The sequence below is a fragment of the Mustela erminea genome, chromosome 13 (assembly GCF_009829155.1).
Source record: "Mustela erminea isolate mMusErm1 chromosome 13, mMusErm1.Pri, whole genome shotgun sequence".
NCBI classification, from domain to species: Eukaryota; Metazoa; Chordata; class Mammalia; order Carnivora; family Mustelidae; genus Mustela; species Mustela erminea.
The window spans coordinates 78,479,026-78,495,095 of NC_045626.1; the positions used below are offsets into that span (position 1 = coordinate 78,479,026).

General features: G+C 37.1%; 1 protein-coding gene across 2 annotated transcripts in view; it reads left to right on the forward strand.

Moving 5' to 3' along the window:
- The window catches only part of TAOK3 (TAO kinase 3), a 185,215-nt gene that overhangs the window by 130,630 nt on the left and 38,515 nt on the right, over nt 1-16,070 (forward strand). For both annotated transcript variants that reach the window (XM_032309141.1, XM_032309142.1), the window contains exons 11-13: nt 23-104; nt 6,951-7,118; nt 9,661-9,867. In XM_032309141.1, coding sequence (XP_032165032.1) covers nt 23-104; nt 6,951-7,118; nt 9,661-9,867 — 457 coding nt within the window. The remainder of the gene's footprint in view (nt 1-22; nt 105-6,950; nt 7,119-9,660; nt 9,868-16,070) is intronic.

Sequence of the window (16,070 nt, forward strand, 5' to 3'; positions counted from 1 at the left end):
TTCCATGTATTTGCACATACAGGACAGACTCCTTTCGGAGATTTGTTGATTACTGCTTGCAGAAAATACCTCAGGAAAGGCCAACGTCAGCGGAGCTATTAAGGGTAATTTTTCAAATTTATATTTGAGGAGGGGGATTTAAAGGCATGTTGTAGCGGAGTAGAGTACATCATTCCTGTGGCAGCTCATCATGACAAACTGGATTAGAACGTGCTGCCTTGTCATTTACCCAGAGATAATAGCTCGGCATAGAAATAGCAAGATTATCACAGTGGATGGTGCTATATATTCCATGTGGACATTTTTTTCCTCCATATTTTCCATCTTCTCTTTTTTCCCCCCTCCCTCTTTCTGCCTATGACAAGTATTTCTCTTTGCTCTGGTCATCATTGTGATGTTCCTATGACTAATATCTGCACCAACTTCAATACAGTGCTTCCAGGACAGTCTGCCAGTGCTTCACATGCCAACTCGGGGATTTTCAGTTAGGTTGTTGCCAAACCATCAAGCAGTGAAGATGTACAATAAGTACACAAAGCGTACTCTTACATCACATTACATCATACATGTTGGTGACAGGAGTGTCACATTAACTCCATTCATTTGACTTGAACATCGCATTTTGGGGCATCTCTTCATGTAACATTTTACTATAAACTTCATATGTAGGTTCCATTAATATCAGTCAAGTGTGTGGAGACTTTTACAATATAAATGTCTTTTATTTGGCATAAACTACTCCAGATTTATTTAACCTCTTTCTGTATACATATATATATATTTTTAACTCTTTTTGTTGGTTGGTTTTAAGAAAAGCTCAGAAATATTATATTGACTAAATTTGAAAGCTAAAGACTGTCAGCTGCCTTTATAATTGAAGAGCACCTTGTCTAGATCATAAATTCTTGGTTTACATTTTCTTTTTCTGAGGACTTTGTAAACATTATTCTGTTCTCTGGCTTTAAGTATTCCTGAAGAGGTAGGTCTGAAGCCAGAGAGTTTTTCCACGGAAAATTAAGTTTTTTCTTCTTGTAAATAGCAGCTCACAGGAATATGGTGGCTGAAGCAACAAGGCAAAGGACTCTGTATAGTTCCCTTTGGTGTAGGGCCATCATGTGTTCTAGACATGAACTCTACTCTACATGCCTCCATGACAGCTCCAGATTTCTGTAAGGAAAAATGACAACCAGAACAAAGCACCAGATAACCCAGCATAAAGTAATATCTTTATTACTTTGAAGTAGGTGAAAAAGTTTTTTAATTGGGGGATGGGGTAGAAAGCACTACCATAAAGGGAAAGAGATAATTTGGGGCTATATTAAAATTAAGGGGGAAAAGCACCTCAAAGAAGATAATATAAGATCCAAAGATGAGTTTTAGGACCCAGACACCTGAAGGGTATAAAAAACAAGCTGGCAGAGATAAGAAAAGAAATGGAAGAGAAAAATTAAAACACAAAATCATAAACAATGAACTGATATAATGAACCAACCCACGGAGGATGTGTCCAGTGACAGAAAGTTGTAAGGAAATAAAGCAAAGTTAAATGCAAGAGGAAAAATTGTAAAGGTGATCATAATTAAGATGACACATGTGGAAGACAGGAAATCTAATATACAGCAGCCTGTTACTTCCAAAGAAGAAAGTGAAACACATATAGCAGAAGATATTTAAGGATATATCTGAAGAAAACTTCATTGGAAATAAATGTTTGGACCTTTATTTGACTTGAGTTAGTCTTAATTTGATTTGGGGAGCCAAATGACATGAACCCACAATTTATTTACTCAGCAGTTATTTACTGATGATCTATTGCATGCCAAGCACTGTTCCAAGCACTAAACACACAAGTAAATATATGATATCAGTTCATAGTAAGTTCTTTTTTTTTTTTTAAGATTTTATTTATTTATTTGACAGAGAGCGAGAGATCACAAGCAGGGGAAGCGACAGAAGGAGAGGGAGAAGCAGGCTCCCTGCTGAGCAGGGAGCCCGGGCATCATCCCAGGACCCTAGGATCATCCCCTGATCATCCCCTTCACCTACTGAGCCACCAGGCGCCTCCGTAATAAATAATTTTCTCTGCAGAAAAATAAAGCAGGGACAGGGATGAAAAGTGATAGGACCTATCATTCCTTTTTTTTTTTTTTTCTTTTTAACTAAACTCTACCCACAGTGTGGGGCTCAAAATCACAATCCTGAGATCAAGAGTTGCACATTCTCCCAAAAGAGCCATCCAGGTGCCCCAGGAGCTGGTGTTTTAGATGAGGAGTTAGGGAAGGCCTTTCTAGGAAGATGATTTTTAAGCAGAGCCCTGAAGACAGACACCATGGAACTGATCTTCTATAACCTGATGAAGTTCCTGAACTCCAGGGATAAAGAAAGATTCATACAAATAGGCTGGGGGGAAAAAAAGGTATTTTGGCATGGATCTTTGACCTAACTAAGGTGCTCTTTAGCTATACAGGCAGCTGACATTTTCAAGCCTCACAGATTTAGTCGATTTTTTTTTTCTAACAGCTTTTTTAAAAATTGCTCAATAGCAGAATCCAGTCAATCTAGTGATAAAACAAGAAAGAAAAAGAGAGAGAGAGGGAAGGAAGAAAGAATGAATTAGGAACTGAAGAAACTGTTAAAAGGACTGGCGTCAAACACCAAATTTAAATTGACACCCAAATTTTTATATATTTCTTTTGCTTGATTAAAGAGACTACATTCTTCATGTTGAATAGGTAGTACAAATTTCAAAAGAACAGTATGTAAAGTAAATCTCCTTCCTATTCTAGGACCCTCTGTAGAGTTAGCAACCACTGTTACCAATTTTGTGCATGTTTTTCTAGAAATGTTCTGTGTATATGGAAGTAAATATTGTGATTTATTTGTGCACCAATAGAAGCAAACTGTAAACACTATTCTACCTTGATTATCTGTTTGCTTGTTTTCCTTAATAGTATGTTAGGCCTATTGTTTTATGTTTCTGCATGTAGAGCTACCTCATTCTTATAAGTGGATCCATAATATTTTCAGAATGACAGTACTTGTTTTAACCAACTTCTTTATGGTGTTTGCAGTCTTTTGCTGTTAGAAATGACTGCAGTGAGTTTCTGTATATGTGTCATTTTATACCTGTATATGGATATCTAAAGATTAAAATCCTGCAAGTGAAATTGCTAACCACCGGGAATATAGATTTTAAATTTAAACACATACAAAATCATCCTCCAGAAACATTGCACCAATTTATAGTCCCACTAACAAAGTATGAGGACCAATACTTTTTGAACTTGGCTCTCAGATCAGTGGAGAACTTACAGTTTTAATCTGTATTTCTAGTTATGAGTTAAGTCGAGTGTCTTTCATAAGTTGAAAGCTTATTGGTTTCCCTTTTTTAAACTCTTTGTGATCTTCGCCCATTTGTCTGGTTGTTAGGGTTTTGTTTTTGTTTTTTTTTTTTTCCTTATTACTTTGTAGTAGATCTTGCAAATATTTGTTCCCTATTTCTCTTTTTATGTTCTTTATGCTGGGCTTCTTTAGAGAGGTCATGCAAAAATTTGTTACAAAGAAGTCAACTTTTTCCCTCCCAGTTGGCTATCTTGTTCCCAAATATTTTTAGGTAATTCATCTTTTTTTCACATTTTCTTCCTGACATTTTAAAATGTCACCTTCACTTCGAATCCATTTAAATATAGAGTCAAGGTAAAATCATTGATATGGTTAAAGAGCAGAATGTAAGTACTATAAATATTGACAATGTAAAAATACTAATGTAACTAGAACAATCTAGGAGTAGGAAAGAAAGATAAGTATACTAATTTTCCTATTTTTTAGAGTAGATAGTCAATAATAATCCTTAAGTTGAAAAGCATAGCTTTAAAAAAAAGTAACTCCAATCTCTGTCATCTTTTTTCTTTTTCTCTTTGGTTAACTTTAGAGGATATTTTAAGATGTGGTAACTCTTGGCAAAGAAATTATAACTAAAGTTAAGGTTTACCTCTTTGTCATCTAATTCTGCTACATTTAAGTATACCTTAATTTAAAAGACTTTCTTAAAATTAGCATATGTAATATTTTCATTAAAATTATTTCTAGATATCCATTGTCCTGAGAGAGAATGTCTGAAATGATGTTCTTCTATTTAATAATACTTATTTCTGGATGGTGGAACTTGGGATGATTTACTTTTATGTATTTTCTTTATCATTTACATGTTTCAAGGAAATATATCTCAAGAACAATAAAACCATTATTTTCAAAGGATCTGGGAACCTATTAGTAGTAGGGGTTTCGAGAAAAATGGGCTTTGGAGAACAGGGAAGAGATGGGATTGCAGGCAGAAAGAACATAAGCAAAGGCATGTAGGTGTGAAACACATCGCATAATTTAAGAACTATCTAGAATGTACTATATGCATTGGATGGGAAAGCGGACTAGGAGTGACTAGATTCGAACCTAGAAATACAAGCATGAGCCTGGCTGTAAAAGGCCAGACTTCATCATGCAGGCATGTGTTTACGATGTTGAGTTTATCAGTTTTAAAAGGCTTGAACAGGTAAAGGTTTAATTATCTTGTACAATAAGAAACCTTGAGCACTGAGAAAGGAGATATTAATATAAGCAGTGCAGAACAATAAACAGCTCAACAATATCACCATGGATCCAAGCTCCTTCTGTCTGCCTACTTTATTATCTTCAGTATGTGGCTTTTATCTTCTTGGTCACAAAATGGCTGCTGCATCTCCAGGACTCGAGTCTTTATCCCAAGAGGGAAAAAGGAGGAAGATTTAAGATTTTATTTATTTATCTCGTCAGGTGCTTTGCCTTTTTACTTTAGAAAACAAAACTTTCCTCAGGGGCTTCTCCCTTTGTATCTTGTTCACCAAAACTCAGTCATACTGTTATCTGTAACTCCAAAAGAGGCTGGAGTTCAACCCTTTTTACTTTCTAGTACTTAAAATAGATGAAGGCAAGGAAAAGAGGTTGGAATGGGGAATAAATGGGACACCAGTGTCTGTCACAATGAGTGACACAATCAGATCTTTGTCTTAGACAACAGTGGTGGTAGACCACCAAAAACAAACACCAAATGAGGCAGTGTGGGTTACAGGTAACTCTTCCACTATTTGGCTGTGTAAATCACTTAATCTCTCCGTGCCTGAATTTCCACACCTTGAAAATAAAAGAATTTCTAAGAGCTGTTCCTGCTCTAAAATTCACTGATCCTAAGTTATAGCTTGAAGTTCTCTGAAAACCAGTTTGCTCTTATATAATCACAAGTACCAGAGGAGCAAAATAATTTACTTTCTCCCTTTCGGGCTCATCTGGAAATATGCAGGCTGCACTCACTTCCGGGAATAGTGTTTCATTTTCAGAAAGGACTCTGCAGAGGAAGAGATATTTTATAAAAGCAGGAGCAAAAGCCACAATTCCCCTGACAGCAAAGTCAGGGTGAAGAACCACAAGACAAGTACGTGTCCTCACAGTGGCCCTACTCCTCTTTTATAGCTGTCTAACTTAGGAAGAAATGAAATCCATTCCATCATCCAAGGCCTACCACATCATATCCCATTTTCCCAATATCTTCAAATTATAATTTCATGTAAGTGAATTTTCCACATAGCAAAATTCTCCTTTAAAAAAGAAAACTTCCTCCTCCCACTTTTGATCATTCTCCGCATAATCTTGTCAAAATACATGATCTACTTCTCTGCCTTCTTAAAGAAAGCATGATGAACATAATTTCGTTTCTTGATGGCTCAGAAGCAATAGTGTTTCATCAACTCCTGGTGTATAAAAGGACAACATGAGAAGCATTTTCCTCTTTGCAAAACAGCCCACAAACCTTTGTTCATTTTTATGTGGTTGGTTGGTAGGTGTGTTAGTCATGGACTGAGTGTCAAGCTGCCTAAGAAGTTTCAAAGAACAGTTCTTTTTACAACAAGTAACTCTAGTTCTATAGTTCTCCATCCTCTCTATTCTCCCATTTCTATTCCCTCTTTCTAAACTGATACAGGCTAAGAAACTAGGAAACCAGAATATGTGTAAAGATCACTGATAATATTGAAAGTGAAGGCCTTATAGCACCTGGGTGGCTCAGTGGGTTAAAGCCTCTGCCTTCGACTCAGGTCATGATCACAGGGTCCTGGGATCAAGCCCCGCATCAGGCTCTCTGCTTAGCAGGGAGCCTGCTTCCTCCTCTCTCTCTCTTTCTCTCTGCATGCCTCTCTATGCCTACTTGTGATCTCTGTCAAATAAATAAGTAAAATCTTAAAAAAAAAAAAAAGTGAAGGCCTTTTATACGAGGAAAAGTTTATGGACTTTGGGGCAGTTACTTTCACTCTTCAGAGGCCCTTTTCCCTTATTTCTGGTTGTACAGCTCTGTAGAGGCAAAATGAAATTGCCAGAATTTTAACTTGTAAATAAATTGAATGGCTGCCATATTTTCAAGCATACACTGGGTATGACCACAAGAAAACAAAATATATACAAGTCTATTTCAACAGAGTGGATAGGAAGATTGAGGCAGATTATAACAATAACAATAGATATATTGTTTTATATATACACATAAAACAATAATATCTATAACTCTGCATTGCTTCTACTTATTATATATCTATGTATTATATATATTCAAATCCTTGAGATTTGAAAGTTACAAGACTCTAAGCTACTAGTCATTATTAACTTATACATTAAAGTAAATCTCAAGACTTCTCAAGTAAACTCTAGGATGAAGTCCACAAAATGGGGCTTGAGGAAGAAGAGAAGAGCATAGTTACCTCTTTATAAGATTTATACAAAATGAGAGGCTATATGAAATGAGTCACGGCTTATTATTTCTGCAAAATCAATAGGCCTATTTTATGTGATTGCTTTTATAATGTAAATCTTGCCCCCCAAAATCTGTTCTCTCATTTTCAGTTTTTGTTTTTTTCTCCCCCCTCTATCAGCATGATTTTGTTCGACGAGACCGGCCACTCCGTGTCCTAATTGACCTCATACAGAGGACAAAAGATGCTGTCCGTGAATTAGATAACCTACAGTACCGAAAAATGAAAAAAATCCTTTTCCAAGAGACACGAAATGGACCCTTGAATGAGTCACAGGAGGATGAAGAAGTAGGTTCGGTTTATTTGGTAGGCACTGATGGAGTGCCTACTACATGGGAAAGTTCTGGACTGGGCACTATGAAAACCACTTTTGGCGATAAAAATGTAATTGATGCTTTGGGACTCAAGAAACATGCAGAGTTGCAAAAGAAACATTCATAAAATAACTCTTATATAAGACAAAATATGAAAAATGCTTTTGAGGTGTGTCACCAGGCAGGGCTCCATAGAAGGGAGAAAATAAGCCTGCTGGGGGGATCAGTGAAGTTTGTATGCAGGACATGATGTGGTGGTTTCTGAGAGACAGGTATAGGACATTTTAGGCCCAGGAAGATGCTGTACCTTCAGAAGATTATCCTGGCAACAGAATATGTAGGAGTAGGAATATAGAGCCTAGAATGAATTACGACAGACTGGAATGTGTCACATTCTATGTAATAGTCGAGGCAAGAAGTAATAAGGACAGTGTCATTGGGGATGGGGGGGAAAGGAACACTTTTGAGAACACTTTTGAGAAACACTGTAGAGGTAGATTTGATAATACAGTGTTTCTCATGGAAAGTCACAGTGACAGGTGAGGAGGAGTTTAAGGTGACTCTGAACATTTTAGTCACCTTCGTAAAAGGTGACTAGGGTATGTCAATACCAAGAATGGAGAAAAAGAATCAAGGAAGAAATAGTAGGTGTAGAATGATTTCAGTTTGATGCCTGTTGAGTTTAATGGCATCATATGCTGCTGACAGTATACAGAAGGAGTTTTCAAAGGAGAAGTGACTTTCTGTCTCCTCATTCAAATAACTTAAGAAGAATTGGTCGAAGCAAGGGTAATGATAGTTGGGACACCTGAATGGTAATGTCTGGCAGTTGGCTGGAAAATTCAAACCCAGAACATAAGAAAGAAGTCTGGGTAAAGAATAGTTGGCTGGGGGTCAAGAGAATTAAAATGGTAATGAATCCGGAGTTGAATGCAGAATGGGAAGAGGGCCACGCCATATGAGGGACCCTAAGAAACATCACAGATGTTCAACAGTCTGCAACTTCAAGGACAGAGCAGCCAGTATTAGCAGATGCCCCAGAGAGGTCAAGTTAGACAAGGACTAAAAAAAAAAAAAAAAAAAAAATTTAACTGAGTTTTACAAGCAGGGCGTTCTTGATGACCTTCGTAAAAGTAGCTTTACAGGAGTAGTTAGGATGAATAATAGATAACTGTAGGTTTGTCGAATAAATGGGAAGTGAGAAAGTAGAGACAGTGAAAGCTGGTTATTTTAAGATTCATAAATTTGGCTGAGAAGGAAAAAGGGACAAAGGGCAGTATGAAGAGAGGTCTGTAAGTATGGGTCAGGTCTCTTCATATTTATAGACAAAGTGGAAGAAGCCGGGCCAGAAGCATTGAAATTAGATGAGACAGATGTAGTTAGTTAGGATCTCAGGAAGTGCATGGGATAGGAGCAGGAATATAGAGCCTTGAACAAAAGAAAGGACTCCTCTTCCTCTAAAACTAGATAGAAAAGAGGAAAGGAATGAACAATGCATTTTATTTTACCTTTTTATATAAAAGAAAAAATTATCAATAATTGTAAAAATGAAATTCAGAAAACTGAATTGGACTATAAATCTCTTGATTGCACATATACAAATGATCCCTTTTAATGGAAAATAAATCTGTTAAAAATATAATTTATTATCTACCATTTTAAATTACCCATATTCCCTATGCCAGTGATTCCTTAGAGTGCCATGGCTAAGTAACAATTCATTAAAGTAATATACAATACAGTATGGTTCTTGGAAAATAGGATTTTCTAAACTAAGTTGCCTTAATTAAATTATTTAATCTTAAATCAAAAGATATCCCACTGTGATGGGTAAATGACATATTCTGATTATTTTACCACTTCTCAGATAGTAGTCTTTGGACTAGCAGTGATGAATACCAGTATTATTTAACAGATATATTTAATAAGATTACAGAGGTAAGCATGATAGAATTGCTTGAGGGAGGCAGAATTTAATTACCTGTCCAGGACAGTAGAATTAATATCCCTGCTTAGACATGAAGTTACTCAATAATGATTTGCAAAGGAACATATTCCTTGTCAAATCTCTGAAAACTCTTTTAACTCTATTTCAGTTTCAAACGACTGCTGCCCTATTTGTAAATATCCCAGATGTTACCTGTTCAGTTGCCTACAATCTTTCTCTAGCACCTTAATGTTCCTGAAAGTCTCTTACAAACCTGGCCCGATTTCTGCTTACGAATAGCAATACAATAATATAATAGTTGCATATGATGGGGGAAAGCCCTAGGATAGCGGCATTTGGAGCCTTATGACCCATGTCCAGAATGGCCCCTGAGGAAGGCAGGGAAGTGAATTTGAGATGTCTGAAAATGGTGGGGGAGTAGTAGAGTCACTACATAAAAAGTTTATCTTTGCAGATTTGGCAGAAAAGCAACTTGGCACTGCAGAATTGAGTGTGCTTAATAGCTCAGTCAATGGATCGGCACTTTACCTCCAGTCATCTTTTTTAACCCCATGCCCCATTTTTATAGGACAGCGAACATGGAACCAGCCTGATCAGGGAAATGGACAGCCTGGGCAGCAACCATTCCATCCCAAGCATGTCTGTGAGCACAGGCAGCCAGAGCAGCAGTGTGAACAGCATGCCAGAGGTCATGGATGAGAACAGCTCTGAACCTGTTATGATGCACGATGACGAAAGCACCGTAAATTCCAGTTCCTCTGTTGTGCCCAAGAAGGTAGGTTCCCTGGTACCCTTCGCAGCTCTAGGCTTTATCATTGTAGTGAAGCCAGATCAGGCTACTTGGCATCCAGACTTTTCAGTGGTGACTTTCTACAAGTGCAGTATGGGACTAAACCTAGCACTTGATAGTTCTCTTATGTAAAAAGATAACAAAAGACTACGTAAAGCTGTAGCTCGGCTTGTTTCTTCATCTTCCTTTCCTGGTGCTCTACCATTATCAGTAAATAAAAATAAAAATAAATAAATCTGTAAATCTCCAAGTCAAAAAAATTGATAAAATCCTCTCTAAACCATAATTTTAATACTGTAATCTTAACAGCTTCCTGAATATAACCCATGTAGAAGCATGCTCTCAGAGGTATGTTTCTTAATGTATAAGAAGCAGTTTCTACTCTTTTCTGTTGCTCTTAGATTTATTTCTAATTCTAAAACTAGCTCTGTCAGCTTAAATATTCTGACTTTTGAAGGAATGGTTCTGTGTTTTATTTTTACTTTGGTTTTCCAATTAAAGATCCTTCTGGGGCGCTTGGGTGGCACAGTTGGTTAAGAGTCGAACAACAGTTTTGGCTCAGGTCCTGATCTCAGAGTCATGGGATCGAGCCCTGCATCCAGTTCTGTGCTCAGTGCAGAGCCTGCTTAAGACTCTCTCCTTCTCCCTGCTCCTGCCACCCCCCATCTCTCAAATAAGTACATCTTACAAAAAAAAAAAAAAAAAATCCTCCTTTCATACAGGCCTATCATGGTTCATAAGTTGAAGTACTTCATGAAAAAATGAAAAAAAAAAGTCTTACAGTTTCTTGAAGAGCACTTTCTATAAGATGAGTATTATATCTTTTAAAAAAAATTTTTTTTAAAAAGGGGCGCCTGGGGGCACCTGGGTGGCTCAGTGGGTTAAGCTTCTGCCTTCAGCTCAGTCATGATCCCAGGGTCCTGGGATTGAGCCCCATATCGGGCTCTCTGTTCAGCAGGGAGTCTGCTTCCCCTTCTCTCTCTGCCTGCCCCTCTGCCTACCTGTGATCTCTGTCTGTCAAATAAATAAATAAAATCTTAAAAAAAATAAAATAAAATAAAAATAAAAAGGGGCGCCTGGGTGGCTCAGGGGGTTAAGCCTCTGCCTTTGGCTCAGGTTATGATCCCAGGACCCTGGGATTGAGCTCCACATCAGGCTCTCTGCACAGTGGGGAGCCTGCTTCCCCCTTTCTCTCTGCCTTCTTCTCTGTCTACTTGTGATCTCTCTCTCTCTCTCTCTGTCAAATAAATAAATAAAATCTTTTTAAAAATTTAAAAAAAAAAAGATGAGTATTATACAGAATTACCAATAATTCTTTGGAAGAAGTCCCAAAAATGTTTTGAGTGACTTTAGGTAAGTGGTCCATAGTGTAGAATTATATGAAAGAATCTGTTTTTCATTTTCCTTGTATGGTATATATGTACTTATTTTAATAAATGCCAATGATTACATTCTAATTTCAATGATAGAGTATATTTAAGAATTTTTTTTCACTTAGACGTCAGTTGGTGCATTTTCCTTGCGATGAAAAGGAAATTGAACAGGTAAGGATGAAGGGCAGAAGAAAATATATTGGTCCCTGGTCATAAGTAGAAGAAGGATACACATTTATTTTCTGAACAGATTAACTTACTCATTTATTTAGCAAAAATTGGTGAGGACTTCTACCATGTGCCAGGAACTATAGCAGGCCTTGTGGATATCTAGGAAATAAAACACATGTAGTGCTTTCATGAAATTTATCTTTGGGGGAGATTAAGAAAATAATTGTACAGGTAACTATACCATTTGATTCTGAAATGTATGCTCTGGGTAAAAGGAGGATTTAATCTATCAGGGAGTAGTGGAAAGCCTACCCAGTGATGTAACGTGTAAGCTAAAACTTCACAGATAAGTAGAAGTTAACTAACCTGGGGTGAGGGATGGGGATGAGTCAGAAAACAAGTGCAAAGGCCCAGACAAAGAACTTTGTATGTTCAAGGAAGAGGGAAAAGGTCAGAGAAGTTAGACCTTGGTGAGCAGTGTGAAGAGTGAATCGAGTACAGAAAAACAACAAGGACCAAATTATCAGAAAGTCATGGAAGCCTTCTGAGGAAAGGAGTTGTATTCTACAGATGCAGAAATCTGCTAGGAGTTCAGCAGTGGCAACCAGCTTCTTTAAACATGGGCAGGTGTTCCTATATTTGAAAGGTAGAAAAGAAAGTTTTGTTGGACTCTCTTTTTGGAAGGAGCTATTGTGGATGCTGACAAATCTGGCTCTTTCCTTTACCTCTGGAGTTCCATGGGTATAGGGATCAAAAGAAAAGGAATTCCACTGGATCTTTTTACTCCAGGAACCCTCAAATGAGAACAGAATTAGAAGAAAGATACTACTGGCACAGTCAACAAAGAGAAGGAAAACTCTAGTCTTGAATTTTAATTCTGATTGTGGTGTGTGATGGCCAGACCTGTCTTGTTGTAATACAGGTTTTTCAATACTTTTTTCTCTTGTGTGGTATCATCTTTTAAGAATAGATGTTAATTTGTGGGGCACCTGGGTCACACAGTTGGTCAAGCAGCTGACTCTTGGTTTCACCTCAGCTCATGATCTCAAGGTGTGAGATCCAACCCTGCATCGAACCCCCTCATCAGGCTCCCCACTCAGCACTTAAGTTTCTCTTTCTCTCTGCCCCTTCCCACCCACGTTCTCTCTCTCTCTCTCTACAATAAAATAAATCCTTTTTAAAAAAAAATAACAGATATTAATTTATATTCTAAAATAGATGATTGTATTTGATCCATACAAAATGTTTGTCAGGAAGAATTTAAGTTATATAATGTATTTCTATTTTATTATGAAATAAATATATAGAGGAAATGTGATGAAAGAAAATTGAAAAACACTTGTGAATAAAACTGGCTGAATTAAGTGAACTGAAAATACAAGCAGGCTAACCAAAAGCAACCCACAGAATGGGACAAAATATTTTCAGATCATATTTCCATATCTAATATTTGCATATCTAATAAGGGATTGATATCCAGAATAGAGAGAGAGCTCCTAAAACTCAAGAACCAAAAAACAACCAACCCAAATTGAAAATGAGCAAAGGACTTGAATAGACATTTCTCCAAAGAAGATAAGCTCCAATAAGCTCATGAGGAGATGCTCAATAGCATTAATAATTAAGGAAATGCAAATGAGAACTATAATAAGATACCACCTTATGCCCATTAGGATGACTAGACAAGAGTTGGCAAGGATGTGGAAAAATTGGAACCCTTGTGCACTGTCGATAGGAATGTAAAATGGTATAGCTGCTGCGGCAAACAATAGGTAGTTCCTCAAAGAATTAAAAATAGAATTACCACATGACCCACAATTCCACTTCTGGGTATTTGCCCCCCAAAACTGAAAGTAGGGTCTCAAGGAAATATTTGTACAACTGTGTTCATAACAGCATTATTTATAATAGCTAAATTTTGGGAGCAACCCAAATGTCCATTGATGGATGAATGGATAAACAAAATATGGTATACATACAATGGAGTATTATTCAGCCTTAAAAAGGTAAAGAAATTCTGACATACACTACAATATGGATGAACCATGACATTATACTACGTGAAATATACCAGTAACAAAAAGATAAATGCTGTATGATTCCACTTTTATGAGGTATTTAGAGTAGCTAAAATCATAGAGACAAAAAAGTAGCCTGGTGGCTGCCAGAGGCTGGGGGGTGGGATGAAATGGAGTGTTGTTTAATGGGGACACGTTTCAGTTTTACAAGATGAAAGAATTACGGGGAGGATGGGGGTGATGATTGCACAACATTAGAAGACTATTTAATAGGCCTGAACTGTATACTTAAAAATAATTAAGATGATTAATTTAGATATATTTCACCACAGTAAAAAAGGGGGAAAGTATAAGGAGGCAATAAAAATAGAATATGTTAGATGTGAAAACTGAATATTAATTATATCTCTTCATGAAACCCATTTAAATCTTATACCTGGGCTTATAAATCTATCATTTTAAACACAACAGAAATATAAAAATTATTCAGAAACTTTATATGTGTTGGTATGCTTGACTTCCTAAAAGTTTTCCACTTGGGAACATAAATGAAATAGGATCTTAAGCTCTCGAATAGAATATTCGAGAATATTTTATATAATGGATCATAGGAATGAGGAAACTAGTTTATAGTTCTGTATGCCACTGTTAGTGTTATTTTACTTTAGGCAAGTCACAAAAAGCTCTCTGGGCCTTGGTTTCTTCATCTGTAAAATTAGGAGTTCTGTATGGCTTCAGAGATCCCTTCCAGCTCCTAAATTCTGTGTTTCTGTTCCTGTAATCTTTAGAGAAGCAGATCTCTGCTGTGACTTTCAAGGTGTCTTGTAGCGAGGTGCCTTAGGAACAAGCCTCATCCACACCTCCTCCAGGATAAGGCAGGCTTTTAGCTCTTACATTTTGTGTTTGGATTTCACTTAAGATTTCACTTAAAAAGGGGGGGATTTTTTCTAAAAGCCAGTCTTCTGATCAGTCCCTCCTTCTTCATGCAGATGGCATAGCTGTGATACTGTATTACATGTAGGTACAGGTAACATTTAAGTCACATGTTGGATTCTCTGGGAAGCAGAGCTGAAACAGTTTCAAGCAGCAGTCTGTTTCATAGGAGTTTCTTTTGGGGTCAACACCTGTGGAAGAGAGAAGGAAGCAGCATCGGGTAGAGGGCAAAGTTGAAGTGAGATAGCAGACCTAACATCAGCTTCAGCCAACTCCTAAGGGAGCTATAGGGCTAAAATGACCCTTCAGAGTTGTCCAAACTGAGTAAGAAGGGCTGGGACTTGTTACCCTCAGCCAGACCAGTCATTGAATATGAGCAACCTGGGAAGGGTATGAATTGATCCAGGCTCCTCTCTCCAGCCAAGGCCACCCCAAAATGGACTGCCAGCCATTCTGACTGCCAGGATTCTAGTAGCAAGTCTTCTTAGAGGCAAAGATTTAGGTGGTGCATTTCTGAGTCTATCATAATTTGTGACCACAAAGTTTATATTTGAAAGAAAGCAATCAATATTGTTTTATAAAACATTTACCAGTTTTGCATGGGTCTGTGACCAGAATCTTATTGATCACTAAATTATCATACTACAACCAATGTTCTACCCATTATCTCATTATCCTATTTTATTTTATTTTTAATACTTATCACCATCTAATATTATATTATATATTAATTTGTTTATCTATTATTTCATTTGTAGAATGTAAATTTCATTAAGGCAGAGACTATGCCTGCCTTGTTCCACACTACATCTTAACACCTAGAACAGTCAGAGGCAGTCAGTAAAAAACTATGGAATGAATGAATGGAAACACGAACAAAAAAACACAAGGAATGAATTAATTGCCAGAGGCTAAACATCATGCTATTTTGGTTCATTGAACATATGGATTAAAAGGGTTAAATAATTTTTAATATTGTCTTTATGGTTTAAAAGACTTAAATAGCATTTCTTCAATGATTATACTCCAGACACTAAGAACATGCTTAATAAATACCAAGATAGAAGAATAAGAGTGGGGCATTTTTTGGTCCCCCCGTCTTGATTGGTACAATCAAGCAGACATTATCCTAAATTAGTGAAACCATAGATATGAAACCGATTACCTTCTTATATAGGAAGTGAACTTATTTTTAAAGTCCACGTGCAAGTGGTAAGAGTGTGACTTGCAATTAACTGCTCCACATCCAGAATAAAGAAGCCCTGATTTTAACGGGACAGTTCTATCACAGATCAAGCCCCAAAACTGTGAAGTGGGATACTGAAAATTTTCCTTTGCCATCAGAATTTCGGATTACTTCTTTTTCTCCAGTCCTTGCTTCTATTCTGTTCTTTCCCAGGCCCTGAAGGGACCCTAATCTAATCTCCCTTTTGTGTAAAAATGACTTGGTAAGTCTAAAAGTGTATTTGGACAAAATAAACTTCAAGCACTTTTCCCCTTGCTAATGTTGCCATATTGCTTTTTCCAGTAACGGTAATATCATCATATGTCTAGACTGCTAGCTCCTCAAGAACATCTCTTTTCCTACCAGCCAGCACAGTGCCTGCCACATAGCAAGCACTCAATAAATGTTTTATGAACTAAAATGAAGGTGAACTTATATAGGACACAACTCTACATATGCCTCAATTCT